Here is a 21,160-nt window from a genome sequence, read left to right as displayed (position 1 = left end):
GAGCTGCTAAGGCAGCCCACCGGCAGAACACTATTTTCGCTATTTAGCAGAGAGGTGACGTTTCCACCTCTTAGCCAATAGCCGTGGGGGAATGGGCAAATTTTCTCATTTCCGGGTGTGCTATAAATAACCAGCCATTACAAGTGGCTGGTTATTGCTACCACAAGCTCCCATTGGAGCCTATGTAAGCGCACTCTCATGAGCGCAAAACTTAAGTGCAATATCGCATTGCACCTTACTTGTAATACCAGCACACATTTGCATGCACTGGTATTACTACGTTGAGTGCAAAAAGCGATATTTTGCGCTCAACTTATAATCTGGCCCAAAATGTTTAATTATATGTGCCTAACTGGCTGCAGCAAAGGAAGTAAGATAAACACCATTCATTAGGCTTTTTGAGGGATATGCCCTGGGACTTTAAATCAATGCATAATTTTCTACTAAAATGACATTTTAAATGCTTTTTAAATATTTATTTTGTATGTAGATATTTTGCAATGTGGTTTCTTAATTTCTTATCCATCAATAAAAACAATTACTTTAATGTATTTTTAAAAGATCATCTTTCTTTTACTGCTCCACCACCAGACAATTCTCTTTCAAATGAGTGGTCTTGGAGATTTTGTAGCTGCTATGGGAGCTGAGATTAAGGGGTTTGAAGAACCTTCCCCCATTCAGCTCTCTAGCAGCTACACTGAGCTTCCTGGCTCAGACCCTTTGTATGAACATGGTGACGTCACCGGCATGAAACCCATGGGGAGTGCCACCCACTAGGCAACCAACGGATCCCTGGCCTGTATTGGGCAAGATAACGGAAAACCGCTTTTAACGGCATGACGAAAAGGCATCGTCATGTGCCTGCAGGTTGCGATTTGCATGACAAACATAGGGCTAGATTTATCAAGCCCCTGCGGCAGCAAGTTCTCATAAGAACTTGCTCGCCCCGATTTATCAAGCAGTGGTCACCAGACCGCTGCTTCCCTAACATCTTCGCCACCTCTATTGTGGCGAAATTAAATCTCCTCGGTCGAGTCAGACCGAGGAGATTGACAGCTCCTGCCCGCGCGATTGGCTGTGCGCGGGCAGGGGGCGGGATTGCAAAATTGCGCTCGTGTGCAATGTTAATTACCTGCGGGTAATTTTGCCCCGCCACAGGCGAGCTGAGGCGTACAGGGGTGCATATACGCGCCCCTGTACGCCTCAGCGTTGATAAATCTAGCCCATAGTTCATCATGTGCATCGAAGGGGCTAAACTGCTGGACACGACTTCAACAGAAAGGTTACTAACTGTGTTATTGTTTTTCCTCCTGTGTATGCAGTTGTCTACAGAGCCGTACTCTTATTATAACACTTTACAGTTTAGTAAAGTTCTGCATTATAATATTGTGCAACGTTTTTGAGAGCTCACGTATCCTTGTACCCTGTGACAGAAGTGATACGGATTCACAGATGAGTGATGTAGCCAACTTCTTCACATATATATTGTGCACTTAGGGTCAATGCATACAATACTGAGCAGGTAGTTTATATTTGTGTCGTTTTTTTATACGCAGTTTAAAACTTACAAAACATATTTGAAAAAAAGGCCACATTAATAATATACAGAAATGCAAAGTTCCTACACTAAAGAGTACAACACAGCTGTCAAAAAAACACAGCAACGTCACTATTCTGTGAATGCGCTCCACTTCTGTCACAGGGTGTAAGGATACTATAGCTCCAAGATGGCTGCACCCAATGTAAAGATGCAAAGCTTCACCAACTGGTGCATGTGAGGGGTTAAAATAAGAGAACAGCTTTGAAGAGAGCTGTAGATACAGGAGGAAAAACTATAGCATGGTGGGTAGTAATATTGCAATTGTAGTTGATGTCCCATGAAACCCATTTTTTTTCATGATACAATTTTAAATAACATTCCGATTTACTATTATTATTTAATTTATTTAATTTTTTGTTGAAGAAATAGCAATGCACATCACACAAGGCATCTATGTGCAGCCACCAGCTACTGAGCCTATTTATTTATACTTTTCAATAAAGAATATCAAGAGAATGAAGACAATTATATAGTAGAAGTAAATCGGAAAATTCTTAAAATTGTATGCTCTTTCTAAATCATGAAAGGAAAAATTTGGGTTTCATGTCCCTTTAAGTTAAATTTTGAATGTTAATTCCTGTAAATTACAAATGTAAGTTTGAATCCATTTTTGTGGAAATAAATTAATGTAGCATCAGATTTTTTTGATTTTTTTTGAAGGACATTGTTTATATAAGGATAAGTATCAGGACACTTTTTGCAACAGTTGTGAACATGAATTTATGATTAAATAAACAGACATTTGTTTGTTTTGCGAGATTCTATGGAGTTTGTTTGCATCATTTTGCATATTCTGCTCATATTACTTGCAGGTGTTTTTTTCTGCATATAAATCCTCTGTCTAATAATCATAATTTCACACATTCTAGAATGTCATCTTTTTGTCTTGTTATATAGGCTGTCTTATTAAACCTAACTGTGCAGCCACATGTTAAGAAATTGAGTCGTGGAATGAGATACTAACACATTATAATGTCATTTACATCTCATCACTTAAGTAGGTTAATGCTAATCCTTCCAACAGACCATTAATCTATGCAAATGTTTTGTTAGGAAAAATAGTGCATAATGTATTTTGCTTAAAGGGACATAAAAAGGGCCAAAAGAAAATGCTCTAATGTTTTAGATTATTTTATGATTGCACTATTCCTTGTATATAACTGTGTTTAACCCCTGCAAAGGGGTTAAACGCTTAGTCAAAGTCAGCTCCAGAGCAGCAGCGGACCTCTGAGCCCTAGCTGAAAACATCTGGTGAGCCAATGACAAGTAGCATATGTGTCTAGCTCCCAGTAGTGCATTGCTGCTCTGTGCCTTACTGTGTATGATTTTCAATGAATGATACAAATAGAAAAAAGTAAATTAAAAAAATTCTTAAAATTTCATGTTCTGGGGCCGATTTCTCAAAGTGCAGCAGACATGATCCGCTGTAGCGGATCATGCGCTCCGCACATTGATAAATGCCGACAAAAATTTATCATTGCCCAAGCATTTCTAGTGAAATGCTTGTGCAATGCCGCCCCCTGCAGATTCGCGGCCAATCGGCCTCTATCAGGGGGTGTCAATTAACCCGATCGTATCCGATTGAGCTGATTGCTGTCCGCCGCCTCAGTGGTGGTGGTGGATGAGTTAAGGAGCAGCGGTCTTAAAGGGACATGAAACCCAAAACATTTCTTTCATGATTCAGATAGAGGATACACTTTAAAACAACTTTCTAATTTACTTCTATTATCTAATTTGTTTCATTCTCATAGTATCATTTATTGAAGGAGCAGCAATGCACTACTGGTTTCTAACCGAACAAGTGAGCCAATGACAATCAGTATATATATATATATATATATGCATCTACCTATCAGCAGCTAGCTTTTCTGCTCCTGAGCTTTCCTAGATAAACCTTTCAGCAAAGGATAACAAGAGAAGGAAGCAAATTAAATAATAGAAGTAAATTGTTAAGTTGTTTAAAATTGTATTCTCTATCTGAATCATGAAAGAAAGTTTTGGGTTTCATGTCCCTTTAAGACCGTTGCTTTTTAACTCCTGTTTCCGGCGAGCCTGAAGGCTCGCTCGGAAACAGATGTATACAGCCCCATTCGCTGTTGCCTTCTTTTTCTTCTAAAGCAAATTTATATATTATTGATTGATAGGTAGCCTTGCTTTCCTTTTTAAAGAGGATCTGGTTTATTTTCAAACTATTTGAATGTTAGAGATTTGATAGACTCCTGCTTTGATAGATAGACTTGGGCAGCACATAGCAGTTTCAGTTCTTGAAGTCTCTCCTGCGCCAAACTCACATTTCTTTGTTTTCATCTTAATTTATATATATATATATATATATATATATATATACATACATATATATATATATATATATATATATATATATATATATATATATGTGTGTGTCCCTTTTTTTTTCTGAAGCCACAGCAGACCCCATAGAGCTTCAAGCTCACTCCTGAGTAGAATACATAAATGGTGATTGGCAGTCTCTGCAACTGCCTTTCCTGATTGGCTCATCAGCAATTTCATACTTGAAAACTGCAATACTTGTGACTTCCAAGCAATAATTTACCTGTGTGCTTAACCCCCGGCTGTTTCTGAAAATTGTTCTTATTCCTTTTCCTCAATATAAGTTGGAGTGCCAATCATCATACTTAAGTATGGTGATTTTTTTGACCCTGCAACATTCCAAACGCACATTGCTTAGCTCTTTTACATCTGTTCATAGTTGGCTTCAGGAATGTAGACCAGGAACATTATAGAGCTGCTTAAGGAGTGTGTTCTTGACTGAAAGAAGACAAAACATCCCAATAAAGCCACAGTTTAGACGCTTTAAAAATATATTTTATATGCAGATTGTTTGCAGTACTGTTCTTAAAGGGATAGAAAGCAGTCCATTTCATTGTTGCACTAAGCAGAGAGTAATAGAAACCATTGCAATATGTATTATTCATCATTTTAAAATGATTTGACCTTTTATTTTTATTTTTTTAAACTTTATTTGTGCAGGATCTATTACTTCCTGCCACAGCCACGCAAGAAGGCTGTGGTCTCTACAGCAAGCCAAGGAAGAGCTTTTCTTTTTAAGCGGTTGCTAGGAGACACTTGCGCAAGCTCCTTTCAGTTTCTTATCCATGCTCATTAGTAGACTTTTGCTGCAAAAATCATGTGACGGTAGACCACTAAATATAGTAGAATTGAATAACTGACAAATACACAATACAAATAGAATGCAGTGGCACTTAGTTTGAATTTGAAATAAGCAGTAGAATATTTTTTTAAAAATTCAATTTTCCTTCCCCCTGTATCATGTGACAACAATCAGACAATCACAAAATGCACTTTAGCACATGCTCAGTAGGTGTCAGAGCCTCATAATCTGTGCGTACAAAAATAATGTGCACGTTTGATAACTGAAGTATATTGGAAAGTTTTTTTTTAAATTGCATGCTTTATCTGAAACATATAAATTTAATTTTGATTTTAGTTGCCCTTTAACCCTTACATGCCGGGTTTAATTTGTCTACAAACATCGGAACAACTTTCCGATGTAAACAAATTGAAATCACGCAATCTTGCATCAATTATGGGATCGGGTCAGGGGGGGAGCCTACAACCATAACCCGATCCCATTCAGTAAGCGCCGTTGCCTTTACTACAGCCAAATGGCTAGGACGTTCCATGCCGTCCTAACGACGCTAAAGCCCAGCGCAGTTAGGACGGCATGGAACATCCTGACATCTGGAAAAGGTTAAGTGCTATAATGGTAGCACCCTTATCTCCATACAGGCAGTGGCTACAGTGAAAATTTCTAAGCAATCATTTTGTAAGAAAATATGTTAGTTTGTTTTTTGCTTTTTATCACAATATGTTTCATTTTATGTTTACTTTAACTTTTTTTTTTTGGAGCACTGTTTCATATCCCTTTAATTGCTGATATATACAATCTATTATAAAATAATGGCTTTAATGTCACTTCAGATGTGATATTTTAATTCAGCTGACCATATAATCTTGTGACATTGCAAACACTCGGCTAGATTATGAGTTTTGCGTTATGAGTAAAAAAGCAGCGTTAAGGCTCATAACGCTGCTTTTTTCCTACCGTTGCTATTACGAGTCTTGTAGGTATAGCTGTCCCGCACACTTTTTTGGCCGTACCGCAAATTAACTTACGCAATTTTCGTAAAGTCTTTTTTCAATGGGACTTCCATAGCGCCGTTATTACAAGCTTTTTTTTTTTAGGCCAAAAAGTGAGCGGTACAGACTATCCCGCAAAATTCGTAACGCATTCTAAAGTCAGTATTATAACTTATGAGTTTTACACAACAAAGATGTAGCATAAAACTCATAACTAAAGTCTTACAAAGTACACTAACCCCCTTAAACTACCTATTAACCCCTAAACCGAGGCTCTCCCGCATCCACAAACACTAAAATAAAATTATTAACCCCTAATCTGCCACTCCCGAAATCTCCGCCACTATACTAAATTTATTAACCCCTAAACCGCCGCACTCCCGCATCGCAAACACTATTTAAATATTATTAACCCCTAATCTGCCATCCCTAACATCGCCGCCACCTACCTACATTTATTAACCCCTATTCTGCTGCCCCAATAAACCTAAGTCTAACCCTAACACCCCCTAACTTAAATATAATTAAAATAAATCTAACTAAAAATTCCTATTATTAACTAAATAATTCCTATTTAAAAATAAATACTTACCTATAAAATAAACCCTAAGCTAGCTACAATATAACTAGAAGTTACATTGTATCTAGCTTAGGGTTTATTTTTATTTTACAGGCAAGTTTGTATTTATTTTAACTATTTATTAACTATCTAGCTAAAATAAATACAAATGTACCTGTAAAATAAAACCTAACCTTAGTTACTCTAACACCTAACATTGCAGTACAATTAAATAAATTACCTAAATTAAATACAATTAACAAAATTAAATACAAATACCTAAATTACAAAAAAAACAAACACTAAATTACACAAAATAAAAAACAAATTACAAGATATTTAAACTAATTACACCTAATCTAATAGCCCTATCAAAATAAAAAAGCCCCCCCAAAATAAAAAAAAAACCCCTAGCCTAAACTAAACTGCCAATATCCCTTAAAAGGGCCTTTTGCGGGGCATTGCCCCAAAGAAATCAGCTCTTTTACTTGTAAAAAAAATACAAACAACTCCCCCAACAGTTAAACCCACCACCCACACAACCAAACCCCCAAATAAAACCCTAACTAAAAAAAACCTAAGCTCCCCATTTCCCTGAAAAGGGCATTCGGATGGGCATTGCCCTTAAAAGGGCATTTAGCTCTATTGCTGCCCAAACCCTAATCTAAAACTAAAAACCACCCAATAAACCCTTAAAAAAAACCGAACACTAACCCCTGAAGATCCACTTACAGTTTTGAAGACCCAACATCCATCCTCAACAAAGCCGGGAGAAGTGGTCCTCCAGACGGGCAGAAGTCTTCATCCAGACGGCATCTTCTATCTGGGTCCATCTTCAAGACAGCCAATAGGATTGAGCTCGCATTCTATTGGCTGTTCCAATCAAAGTTCAGATGTCTATTTCCACTCCCCCTGTATAATGTGCCATCAGCCAATCGCAAATGCATATATGTATAATTCTTGCACATGCTCAGTAGGAGCTGGTGACTCAAAAAGTGTAAATTTTGCACATTTTGTTAATGGAAAGTCGGAAAGTTGTTTAAAATGGCATACTATATCTGAATCATGAAACTTTAATTTCGATTTGAGTGCCTGGTTACAAAAAAATACTTGTAAATAAGAAGTTTTAGATAAAATAATATTCCAAATGGGAGGGAATGTATTGGCCTTTGAGTAAACAGTAGGACTTTGTGTAAATAATTGGACAGGTAAGATAATGTTTTCTCTCCCCATTCAGTAAGCAGAAATTGCCATTTTATTTACAAAAATATACCTCAAGGAACAATTGAAAATACATTTTAAACTCTACAGCTGGTTTAACAAGTCATTGGAAATACATTTGGGAGAAACCAATTTTACAGTACACTGTTCCTTCGAAATAATAGCTAATTTCAAATAAAAAACGTGTAAAGTAAAAGTTTCACCAACATCTTTGTGTCTAAACAGTGAACTTGGTTTGATGTTCATAAACCGGACCTCCAATATCTAAGGAGTTAAGAGGAAAGTAAAGTCAAAATGAAACAATCTTGGTTCAGACAGATCATGCAATTTTAAGAGACTTTTCAGTTTTCTTTTGTTTTCAAATATTACTTTGTTCACTTTCTATCCTTTGTACAAGGCATACCTAGGGAGACTCAGGATCAAAATGAACTATCTGGAGCTAGCTGCATGTATATGCCTCTTCTTACTGGCTCGTTTGGGTTATCGGTGAGATCTCGATAGTGCATTTCTGCTTTGTAGCTCTCTTTGGCAATGTGTTTAAAGTGAAAGTAAATCCTAGTGTTTTACAAACGTTAGGATTTACTATTGAAACAAAGGGCACTTTCATTCATGAAGTATAAGATACTTCATGTAGAAAGCTCTTTTATTTGATTCAACCGATCGCCGCTCTTAGCTCCTACAGCAGCGCATGGCTAAAAAATTTTTTGGCTAAGAGGTGACGTTTTAACCTCATAGCCAATAGCTGTGCGGTAAATCCGGCTCCCATGGGCGCCAAGCCGGATTTACCGCACGGCTATTGGCTAAGAGGTGAAAACGTCACCTCTTAGGCAAAACATTTTTTAGCCGTGGGCTGCTGTAGCGATCGATTGAATCAAATAAAGGAACTTTCTACATGAAGTATCTTATACTTCATGAATGAAAGTGCCCTTTATTTGTTTCAATAGTAAATCCTAGCGTTTGTAAAACGCTAGGATTTACTTTCACTTTAACCACCATTTGCAGGGGTTAAACACAGAGCATTGTCTTTGCACTTTTATGTCCCTTTAATATTGGAAAGACACACACTGTTCATTTTATTTTTAAACATTTGTTCTCTGCTATAGTTGAACTTGGCAGTTAAAAAAAATTGCTGTTAAATTGCAGGAAACATTGTATGAATATGAAATCTATAGCTTTGTGAATAGGGCTTCCTGAGGAAAAATGTTCCATTTTTAGGAATCAGTTGTTTAAAAAAGTATAACATTTGTTAACATAAAAATAGCATTGTTTTGAAAGCTACCATAAATGTTTTTGTGTTCAGTTTCACAAAAGAATAGATGAACAGCTGTAGTATTTATTCAGCTATATGCCAAAGCTGCATAGAAAATAGGTTTGGCACATGTCAGTTGCATTTACTGATTATTCTTGGCATCTCGCCTTTTGTAATGGTAATAAGTTTACTTCGGTTCATGAGAGGCAGATTTTGGAATATAAGAAATGAGCTGCTCCTTTCACCACAAATAGAATTTATGTTTAACGGGACTTTAAACACTTTGGGACACATTTATCAAGCTGCGAAAGCAGCCTCGGGGGGCCCAGAGTTTTAGGCTCACCTGAAACACTAGTTAAGTAGCAGCTTTCTTAAGATGGCTGCTACTTAACCTCTCCACCGCCTAAAATGTGGCAGAGTGAAATTATCCTTAACCGATCTGGATGATTGACAGCCCCTGCTCATGGCCGTTTGCACCGAGGTCTGGCGAACAATGTTCGTGGTAGCGAAATTTTGCACATATCTAATAACAAGACATTTGGAACACGTTAAGTGAAAACAATTTTTGTAGTACAGTGTTCCTTTAAAGCGACATGAAAGTCAAAATTAAACTTTCATAATTCAGATAGCGTGTATCGTGTTTTATTTTTTGTTAAATTGACCTCTTTCTCTTGGAATTCATTGCTGAAATTTAGTTTCTTTCTATGTAGGTTTAGGAGTATGCATGTATCAAAAGAATTATATGTATAAAGTTGTTATGATGAACATTGTTGCAAACATTGTGCTCAAGACCCGATATGATCTTATGGAAAGGAGCTAAGTTTTAACAAAGAATACAAAGAGAAAGAGAAGAATACAAAGAGAAAGAGATACATTTTTTTTATCAGAAGTAAACTCTAAAGTTTTAAAATGTGCTCTACTGAATCAGGAAAATGTAAAGGGACATGTAACACAATTTTTATTTTATGAGTCAGATGGATCATAGATCTTTAAAAACTTTCCAATTTGCTTCTATAGTCAATTTTGCTTCATTTTCTTAGTATACTTTGTTGAAGAAGCATACATGCACTACTGGGGAGCTAGCTCAACACAACGTATAGCTAATAATGGGAGGCATATATGTGCAGCCACCAATCAGCGGCTAGCTCCCACATCCTGAGCCTACCTAGGTATAATTTTCAATAAAGGATACCAAGATAACTAAGCAAATTAGATAATAGAATTATATTGGAAAGTAATTTAAAATGGTATGCTCTATCTAAATCTGAAGGAACAATTTAGGGTTTCATGTCCCTTTAATTTTGACTTTTATTTTGCTTTAAAGGGACATAATACCAATAAGTTAAATCACTTAAAAGTGATGCAGCATAACTGAAAAAGCTGACAAAAACTATTACATAAACATCTCTGTAAAAGGGAGATACTTTACCTCAACATTTCTTCAGCTCACCAGAGTAAGTACCTTGGGATCCAGGGCTACTCCTTTTACTATCTGCATTGTGGTAGGGGGGGGGGGGGGGCTGCAGTGAATCTGCTTTATCAGTGCCGAGTTCAAACTTTGCTTTACTGTGATCTCATGAGATTACAATAAATTCTTGTGAGATTTCATAATAAAGTGACTTGCTGTTTGTGCCTGGTGGCACCATGGGATTCAGGCGGCACATAGGAAAAATATGGTTGCCTTAAATAATAGAAAAGTGCTCAAGTCACTTGTATGTATGTGTGTATGTATGCAATGGTTGGGTTTAGAATGTAGTGGGATGAGAGTTGGGGTGCCATTTTATTCTTGTGCCCTTGAAGCACATTATCAGTGCAATTCCTTGAGCTGCCCCTGTGTGACTAATACATGCTCCCTTGCAAATCCTGGAAGTAGCATCTTGATTGGCTGCTTAAATGAACACTAAATACAGTAGAATTGCATAATAAACAAGTGCATAATGAAAAAACAATGGTATAATAACACTCTGAATTTCAAATAAGCAGTAGATTTTTTTTTTTTGCTAAATTTATTTTTTGCCCATTTGCCGGGCCCCTGTGTCATGTGACAGCCATCAGCCAATCACAGACTAGTATACCTATAACCTGTAAACTTGTGCACATGCTCAGTAGGAGCTGGCGCCTCAGAAAGTGTAAATATTAAAAGACTGTGCAAAATTTGCTAATAGAAGTGAACTAGAAAGTTTCTTAAAACTGTATGCTCTATCTGAATCATGAAAGTAAAATTTTGACTTTAGTATCCCTTTACAGTGGGATATGTCTACTAATGACATTTTGAGGTAAAAATATCTTTCTTTGTTACATAGAGATGTTTAGGTGATATTTTCTAGTCATCGTTTTACATATGTGTTCCATCTCTTTGATTCTCAATTGATTCAAAATGTGGGTATCCTGTCCCTTTAAAAACACTATCAATACACATACACAATACTTTTGAGAATACGGTGTGATGTAAAGATAAGCCCCTTTGTTAGTGTGACTAAGGTTTAGCAGCTTTCTATTTTTGTCAGTATTCGTAGGCATTAGTTAGACACGTGCCTTTAGAATAGAAGGCTTCTTGGGAACGTTTCTTTTTGTGTACAGTTGGTGCTCTGAGTCATGATCATTTGTTAGGATTAAGCTGCAATTTGTTTTAAATGTAAAACTTAAGAAAAGAAAAACCATCATGATTTATTTTGTTGTTAGTTTATATAGTGAAGGAGCCATATCTTCATCAAATCAGCTGCAGGATTCAGTGATGGACACAGAAGCTGAGAACCAACATGTCATGTCAAAAGATGAATTTATGAAGATGATGATGCCTGACAGTCCCATTGGAGATGAAGGAAGACGAAAGGTTGGTAGTTTCTGTTTTTTGTTTATTTTGTTTCATTCATTGAAATATAAAGGCAACATACATCAGCTTACATAGAAGCAATAAATAAAGATATATAAACAAAACATCAAATGGTAAAAAAGTTTTGTTTTGCTATCATTACAGTGTGGTATGAGCCATCAGCAAAAGTGAATGTGCCATAAAAAAGGTTAATTCGTTATTAATTGGTCTATTTGTTCTGCCACCCCTGATCTGAGATCCATTTTATTTATTTAACCCCTTAGCTAACAAAGAGTGCTGCTATACTTTGTGATGCACCACTTTTGGCAGCTAGTGAGTTAACAAAATGGAATGTTGGCGTTACCAATAAGAGCTGATTTGTCGGGAAATCGATGGACAACTTTTTTGTGTGCTTTGAAATGCTGTAAACGGATTTGTTGCATATCCTACTATATTCTTAATATTTGACATTTTCTCTGTAGATGTGTGATCTGCATGTGATTTTTTATTTTTTTGGCGATTTAAGTTTTGATCACATTTATTTTCCTTTTATTATAAAGATTTGAAAAATAACAGAAAGTACCTTAAAACACATATCTTTGCTCTGTATGCTCATAAAACTTTAAGCATATGGGAATTTTTTAACCACTCTGTTTCATATATATACAATATTGAAGTGATATTTTAACTGTACTAATATTAGCAACTGTATGGCCTATCTTCATACATATGGATATATTATATGAGACAAAAAATAATGTCCTTAAAAACAGACATTAAGGGCCAGATTACAAGTGGAGCGGTATTTAACGCTACCGCTCTTGCGCTAACCCTAAGTAACGCTAACTATAAGTAAGCTTTTTGTGCACGTCGGATAGCACTCGTATTACATGTTGAAAGTAAACTGTTTTCTCTTGCGCGCTAACCTGACCCTTGTAAAAACCCAACTTAGAATATTGGGTGCGTGATAACGTGCTTCACCCAACGCGCGTAAATAGAGGCGATAAACCCCTGTTCACTTGCGCATAACCATTAGCGGGCCACTCGTAACCTGTTTCTTATATAGTAAAAAAAAAAAAGATCAGAGTTGAATTCATTTTTTTTTTATTCTTATATAATTGCAGTGTTTACCCAAGGACCTATTTAACGGCCACACCCCCAGGCTGATTTTACGGACCACCCAGTTGAATTCTAAGCCAATATTAAACTAAAATGAGCTAATCTAACATTTTTTTAATGTTTGTTGCACAGATGATCATTAAATCAATTTATGTTAAATTATGCAATTAATGTGTTCTTTGGATAGCTTAAGTAACATAGTAACATAGTAGATGAGGTTGAAAAAAGACCGAAGTCCATCAAGTTCAACCTACACAAATCTAAAATATATACAAAAAGCTCCAGTTGAGCTTAAATAATCCCACTAAAAGGTGACCCGTTTAATACTAGCAATCATATCCATGAATTTTGTTTATAGACAGAAATGTATCCAAATAATTTTTAAATGTATCTAGGGTATTGGCACTCACTACCTACTTTGGTAATGAGTTCCACAATTTTATTGCTCTTACAGTGAAAAAATGTTTCCGTTGCAGGAGATTAAATCTCCTTTCCTCCAACCTTAAATTGTGACCTCTGGTCACAAACAGTTTTCTTGGAATAAACAGAGCTTCTGTCATCTCTGTATATGGGCCTTGAATATATTTATAATGTAATCATGTCACCTCTTAAGCGCCTTTTTTCTAAAGAAAACAGACCCAGTTTGGCTAGCCTCTCCTCATAGGTTAAATTCTCCAATCCCCTTATTAGCTTTGTGGCCCTTCTCTGAACTTTTTCTAGTTCTGCAATATCTTTTTTTGCGATCGGTCCCCAGAACTGCACTCCATACTCAAGGTGAGGTCTTACCTCAACGACTTTTTAATGCCACGCAACTAGCAACATTTACTGTGCAGAATCACCTTTCTCATAACCATTTTTTCATTCAAACATATTGTATTGTCTTGATCGGATCCTGATACGATTACCAGAAGATACTAGGGAGATCAAACCATAATGTTGTACAGGGAAATTTCAGCTGATACTCTCTGTACCATGTGAAATTATTTAAAGACACTTAATAAATTAAAAAGTCACTTTTTACATTTTGATTTTTACTGATATTTGGATGTGGATATTAATCTTTTTTTCTTTTCTTGTAACAATAGTGTTTACAGTAACAAAAAAAAGATCCTGGCTGTAACATTAACATGTGTAAATCTTTGTGTGTGTGTGTGTGTATGTATGTATATATACATATACATACAGTATCTCACAAAAGTGAGTACACCCCTCACATTTTTGTAAATATTTTATTATATCTTTTCATGTGACAACACTGAAGAAATTACACTTTGCTACAATGTTAAGTAGTGAGTGTACAGCCTGTATAACAGTGTAAATTTGCTGTCCCCTCAAAATAACTCAACACACAGCCATTAATGTCTAAATCATTGGTAACAAAAGTGAGTACACCCCTAAGTGGAAATGTCCAAATTGGGCCGAATTAGGCATTTTCCCTCCCCGGTGTCATGTGACTCGTTAGTGTTACAAGGTCTCAGGAGTGAATGGGAAGCAGGTGTGTTAAATTTGGTGTTATCGCTCTCACACTCTCTCATACTGGTCACTGGAAGTTCAACATGGCACCTCATGGCAAAGAACTTTCTGAGGATCTGAAACAAAGAATTGTTGCTCTACATAAAGATGGCCTAGGCTATAAGAAGATTGCAAAGACCCTAAAACTGAGCTGCAGCTTGGTGGGCAAGACCATACAGCGGTTTCACAGGACAGGTTCCACTCCGAACAGGCCTCGCCATGGTCGACCAAAGAAGTTGAGTGCACGTGCCCAGCATCCATATCCAGAGGTTGTCTTTGGGAAATAGACGTATGAGTGCTGCCAGCATTGCTGCAGAGGTTGAAGGGTTGGGGGGTCAGTCTGTCAGTGCTCAGACCATATGCCACACATTGCATCAAATTGGTCTGCATGTGTCAGGATTCCTTAGGTCAACCTATGAATCAACAGAGATGGTAACAGAACTGAGGTATAAAGTTGTGGGTAAATGTGAATAGGTTGTTTTGTTGCTGAAAATAATCTCTCAAGATCAATCTGTAAAATCTGAGAGAGTACTTGTAGCATTTTCTGTTCTTAAAAGAGAGAAGACACACTTATAGGAAAGTGCAAAAGTTTCTCCGCCATTAAGGAAATAAATAATTATATATATATATATATATCAGATTAAATACAGGCTGTACGATTTGGCAATTAACCTCCTAGGTATATAGAGCAAAAAGACCATCAACTTCCAGAGAACAAAAGGTTATGATAGTAAAATGGTTTTAGACATCATTAACACTATAAGTCACACTAATGATCTGGTAGTAATAACTTTGGTTCACAGATTGGTTAATTAACTCTTAGAGACCACACATATGCTCCGTTAGTAGCAACATTGGTTCACATATTTGTAAATTAACTGATAGAAACCTTTCATCTGATCCGGTAATAGTGTCATTGGTTCACATATTGTAATAGTCCTAGATGAAATGATTTTTACATAACGCTAAGAGTACCTGCACAGTCGGAGGGGAGACCGGGAATCTGTGGAAGACGCTGTAAACAAAACAGCTGAGAGGTGGGTGTGAGAGGCTGACGAGCGGCACTTCCGATCTGCAAGAACACCGGTTTAGAGGTCGAAGGGAGGTTTTACTCGTCCGATGATGATGCGGGCAGACCAGGAGGAGCCTGACAGCTGACACGGTCAGCAAGTAATAACGCTGTCCGTTCAGAGTGTAGCAAAGGAATTCCCAGCTGAGAAGCAATCCTGGGACAGGAGACCAAAAGTTCTAGGATTGAGATAAGCAAATACTAAATAGAGTTTAGAACTGAAACTCACGAGACCTGGCAAATCCAGAAAGTAGGTACAAGGATAAGTATCTACAAAGCAAATTACCAAGCACTGTGGAAATGTAGGAGGAGCCTTATATACCTGTGAGGAAAAGTCATTTCTGATTTAAAGGGGAAGCACAATAGTTACCTTACATATAAGAGTTAATAAAATATGTGACAGCATGGCTGTCATCCCAGAAGGAAGCCTCTTCTAAAGATGATGCACAAGAAAGCCTGCAAACAGTTTGCTGAAGAAAAGCAAACTAAGGATTACTGGAAACATGTCCTGTGGTCCAATGAGACCAAGATAAAATTATTTTGCTCAGATGGTGTCAAGTGCGTGTGGCGGCAACCAGGTTAGGAGTACAAAGACAAGTGTGTCTTGCCTACAGTCAAGCATGGTGGTGGGAGTGTCATGGTCTGGGTCTGCATGAGTTCTGCCGGTACTGGGGAGTTACAGTTCATTGAGGGAACCATGAATGCCAACATGTACTGTGACATACTGAAACAGAGCTTCAGAGACTGGGCCACAGGGCAGTATTCCAACATGATAATGATCCCAAACACACCTCCAAGATGACCCATGCCTTGCTGGAGAAGCTGAGGGTAAAGGTGATGGACTGGCCAAGCATGTCTCCAGACCGAAACCCTATTGAGCATATTTGGAGCATCCTTAAACGCAATGTGGGGGAGTGCAAGGTCTCTAACATCCACCAGCTCCGTGATGCCGTCATGGAGGAGTGGAAGAGGACTCCAGTGGCAACCTGTAAAGCTCTGATGAACTCCATGCCCAAGAGGGTTAAGGCAGTGCTGGAAAATAATGGTGGCCACACAAAATATTGACACTTTGGGGTGTACTCACTTTTGTTGCCAACGGTTTAGACATTAGTGGCTGTGTGTTGAGTTATTTTGAGGGGACAGCAAATTTACACTGTTATACAGGCTGTACACTCACTGCTTTACATTGTAGCAAAGGGTCATTTCTTAAGTGTTGTCACATGAAAATATATAATAAAATATTTACAAAAATGTGAGGGGTGTACTCACTTTTGTGAGATACTGAATGTGTGTGTGTGTATATATCTATATATATATATATATATATATATATATATATATATATATATATATATATATATATATATATATATACACAGACACACAAACAAATAAAAAAGAGAAGGGTCAAATGGGGTTAGAAATCTTATTAGGTATGGTTGTTGCTAGATAACTACTGTCACATTTCATATGACTTAGATAGATTGAACTGTTTTCAAGCAAGCTTTATGAATCAGACAAGACCTGCAGGACAGGCCCCTAATGCTTAGAAAGTCTTGTATTAAATATTAAAAAATTCTTCAGTAAAACCATGCAGCAAATTCTAAGTGACACACTCTTTAGTGAAACTTTATTACTTCTGGTGTCCTCTAAAAAGGTTATATTTATATATACTGTTATGATTACATAGCTATTTAATGCCAGAGGTGACTTAAAGTAACATGCATCTAAACATATTTCTTTCATGATCTATATACTTATCTTGTATAATTAGTTTTGTTTTCTTTGTTTTCCTTGATATACCCAGGTAGGCTCAGTAGCGGCAATGCACTACTGAGAGCTAGCTGCTGGTAGATATCTGCACATATATGCCTCTTTTTATTGTCTCACCCCATGTGTTCAGTTAGCTCTGAGCAGTGCTACTCCTTAAAGGGACACAACACCCATTTTTTTTATTTTATGATTTAGATAGGGCATGCAATTTTAAACAACTTTCTAATTTACCTCCATTATCATTTTTACTTCATTCTCTCGGTATTTGTTGTTGAAGGAGCGGTATTGCACTAGCTAGCTGAAAATACTGGATCAGTCAATGACAAGAGATATTTATGTGGAGCAACCAATCAGCAGTTAGCCCCCAGTAGTGCACTGCTGCTCCTGAGCCTACCTAGGTATGCTTTTCAGCAAGGAAACAAAGAGAATAAAGCAAATTAGATAATAGAAGTAAAATGGAAACATTTTCAAATTGCATGCTTTATCTCAGTGGTTCCCAAAGTAGACAGTACTACCCCATGAGGGTGGTGGGATTACTGAGGGGGCACTAATAGACGTAAGAGGTGGAAGGGGACCTGGAATAACCCTAGGGGCACTAGTAAGAAAGGAGAGGAAGAGGATGCTAGTGCGTCCTTCCAAGTATAATTGTCATAATTTGTTATGGTTTATCCTAGATACGCAAAGAAAAACAACTTTCTTGCTTTGAATTTGAAGTTTTTCTGCTCTTTACCTTCCGCTATGTGCATTTAACATTGCACAAAATGTTAAATGCAGGCTTTGGAAGCTACCTGCATGGCAATACAAGGTTCCTTGAGGCAAACCTTTTCCGTCCAGGCTTTAATAAATGGGGCCCCTGTTCTGAATATTATTTTATAGGTATATTAGGGGCGCACTGATAATGAGTTTATAGAACCAAGGGGACATGACTTAAAGGGACAGTCAACACCAAAATTGTTATTGTTTAAAAAGCTTTTACTACCCATTCCCCAGCTTTGCACAACCAACATTGTTATATTAATATACTTAATAATATTTAATAATAACGAAAGGAGAGCGCACAAGAAGACTCTTAAGTGCAGTATGTTTATTACAAAACAGTACAAATAAAACTCCCTCTTTCAGAGCTACTCACAGAATTCAACCTCAAACATGTGAGGGATGTAGTAACAGTCAAGCAAGCGGGATATACCCGAATCAGCGTCCTCACTGTGATCGGATAATGTCCACTGAAAACGTTCACTGAAATAGTCTTTCAGGCGATGTTAGGTCTTGCCTATTCGTGATTTTGTCCTCAAAGAAAAACTAGCTCCTGTCCGATGTCACTCGATTACAATCCACTAGTCCAGGGGTCAGCAACCTTCGGCTCCCAGATGTTTTGGAACTACATTTCCCATGATGCTCAGATAGCCTAAAGAGTGTCTCAGCATCGTGGGAAATGTAGTTCCAAAACATCTGGGAGTCGAAGGTTGCTGACCCCTGCACTAGTCCAAACTAGTGCGATGACGTGAAGGGGGCATGCCTATAATATTTAAACCTCTAAATTTCTGCCTGTTTCTAAGCCACTACATACAGCCTCTTATCACAAGCTTTTTTATTTGTTTTTTACAACAGGAGACTGCTAATTTATTTGTGCCATAAAGATAACATTGTCCTTACACCTATTTATGAGGAATTGGCTAAAATGCAAGTCAATGGATAATTAATAAATAACTAGCCATGTGATCAGGGGGCTGTCAAATGAGGCTTAGACACAAGGTTATCACAGAGGTAAAAAGTATATTATTATAACTGTGTAGGTTATGCAAAACTGGAGAATGGGTAACAAAGGGATTATCTATCTTTTTAAACAATAACCATTTTCAAGTAGACTGTCTCTTTAAAAACATTTGGGAACCATTGCTCTATCTGAATCATGAAAGAAACAATTGGGGTTTTAACTTTTTAGACAAAGTATACCAAGAGAATGAAGCAAATTTCATAAAAGAAGTACGTTGGAAAGTTGTTTAAAAATGTGTAAATAATGAAAGAAAAAAATTTAATTTTCAAGCTCTTTTCAGGACAGGGCCTCAAAGTTTAGCCATTTAGCGACAGCTTGGATTGCCATGCGTGGAACGTTTGATCAGACCGTGTCTAAGAATTTATATTATCTATTCTTTATAATTTCAATTTACAATGACAAAATTTTGTTTTAAAAAGTATCAGGTATTTTTGTTAAATATTTTAGACAAATGGTGTATTAATTTAGAAAATTACGCCTAGATTTAGAGTTTTGCGTTAGCCGTCCAAACCAGCGTTAAGGGGTCCTAACGCTGGTTTTGGCCACCCGCTGGTATTTGGAGTCCGTCAGGAAAGGGTCTAACGCTCACTTTCCAGCCGCGACTTTTCCATACCGCAGATCCCCTTACGCCAATTGCGTATCCTATCTTTTCAATGGGATCTTTCTAACGCTGGTATTTAGAGTCTTGGCTGAAGTGAGCGTTAGAACTCTAACGACAAAACTCTAGCCGCAGCAAAAAGTCAGGAGTTAAGAGCTTTATGGGCTAACGCCGGTTCATAAAGCTCTTAACTACTGTGCTCTAAATTACACTAACACCCATAAACTACCTATGTACCCCTAAACCGAGGTCCCCCCACATCACCGCCACTATAATTAAAAATTTTAACCCCTAATCTGCCAACCGTACACCGCCACCACCTACATTATCCCTATGTACCCCTATTCTGCTGCCCCTAACACCGCCGACACCTACATAATATTTATTAACCCCTAATCTGCCCCCCCCCCAACGTCGCCGCTACCTTACCTACACTTATTAACCCCTAATCTGCCGACCGGACCTCACCGCTACTCTAATAAATGTATTAACCCCTAAAGCTAAGTCTAACCCTAATACTAACACCCCCCTAAGTTAAATATAATTTTTATCTAACGAAATAAATTAACTCTTATTAAATAAATTATTCCTATTTAAAGCTAAATACTTACCTGTAAAATAAACCCTAATATAGCTACATTATAACGAATAATTATATTGTAGCTATTTTAGGATTTATATTTATTTTACAGGAAACTTTGTATTTATTTTAACTAGGTACAATAGCTATTAAATAGTTAATAACTATTTAATAACTACCTAGTTAAAATAATTACAAAATTACCTGTAAAATAAATCCTAACCTAAGTTACAATTAAACCTAACACTACACTATCAATAAATTAATTAAATAAACTACCTACAATTATCTACAATGAAATCAACTAAACTAAATTACAAAAACAAACAAACACTAAATTACAAAAAAAACCCACTAAATTACAAAAAATAAAAAAGAATACAATAATTTTAAACTAATTACACCTACTCTAAGCCCCCTAAAAAAATAGCAAAGCCCCCCAAAATAAAAAATGCCCTACCCTATTCTAAAATAAAAAGTAAACAGCTCTTTTGCATTTTAAAAAAAACATACAATACCCCCCCCAACATTACAACCCACCACCCACATACCCCTAATCTAACCCAAACCCCCCTTAAAAAACCTAACACTAAGCCCCTGAAGATCTCCCTACCTTGTCTTCACCACGCCGGGTATCACCGATCCGTCCAGAAGAGGCTCCGAAGTCTTCATCCTATCCGGCAAGAAGAGGACATCCGGACCGGTAGACATCTTCATCCAGGCGTCTTCTATCTTCATCCATCCGGCGCGGAGCGGGACCATCTTGAAGCAGCCGACGCAGGACCATTCTCTTCTTCCGGCGACTCCCGACAAATGAAGGTTCCTTTAAGGGACGTCATCCAAGATGGCGTCCCTCGAATTCCGATTGGCTGATAGGATTCTATCAGCCAATCGGAATTAAGGTAGGAAAAATCTGATTGGCTGATAGAATCAGCCAATCAGATTCAAGTTCAATCTGATTGGCTGATCCAATCAGCCAATCAGATTGAGCTCGCATTCTATTGGCTGTTCCGATCAGCCAATAGAATGCGAGCTCAATCTGATTGGCTGATTGGATCAGCCAATCAGATTGAACTTGAATCTAATTGGCTGATTCAAACAGCCTATCAGATTTTTCCTACCTTAATTCCGATTGGCTGATAGAATCTTAT

At 37.3% G+C, this 21,160-nt stretch overlaps 1 protein-coding gene across 15 annotated transcripts in view; it reads left to right on the top strand.

Moving 5' to 3' along the window:
- Positions 1-21,160, top strand: part of SIPA1L2 (signal induced proliferation associated 1 like 2) — a 730,143-nt gene that overhangs the window by 610,514 nt on the left and 98,469 nt on the right. For all 15 annotated transcript variants that reach the window (XM_053711127.1, XM_053711126.1, XM_053711122.1 and 12 more), the window contains one exon: positions 11,452-11,602. In XM_053711127.1, coding sequence (XP_053567102.1) covers positions 11,452-11,602 — 151 coding nt within the window. The remainder of the gene's footprint in view (positions 1-11,451; positions 11,603-21,160) is intronic.

This window comes from Bombina bombina, chromosome 4, assembly GCF_027579735.1.
Source record: "Bombina bombina isolate aBomBom1 chromosome 4, aBomBom1.pri, whole genome shotgun sequence".
Lineage (NCBI taxonomy): Eukaryota > Metazoa > Chordata > Amphibia > Anura > Bombinatoridae > Bombina > Bombina bombina.
Note: the sequence above shows the minus strand (reverse complement) of the source record. Positions and strands in the feature narration are given on the sequence as shown.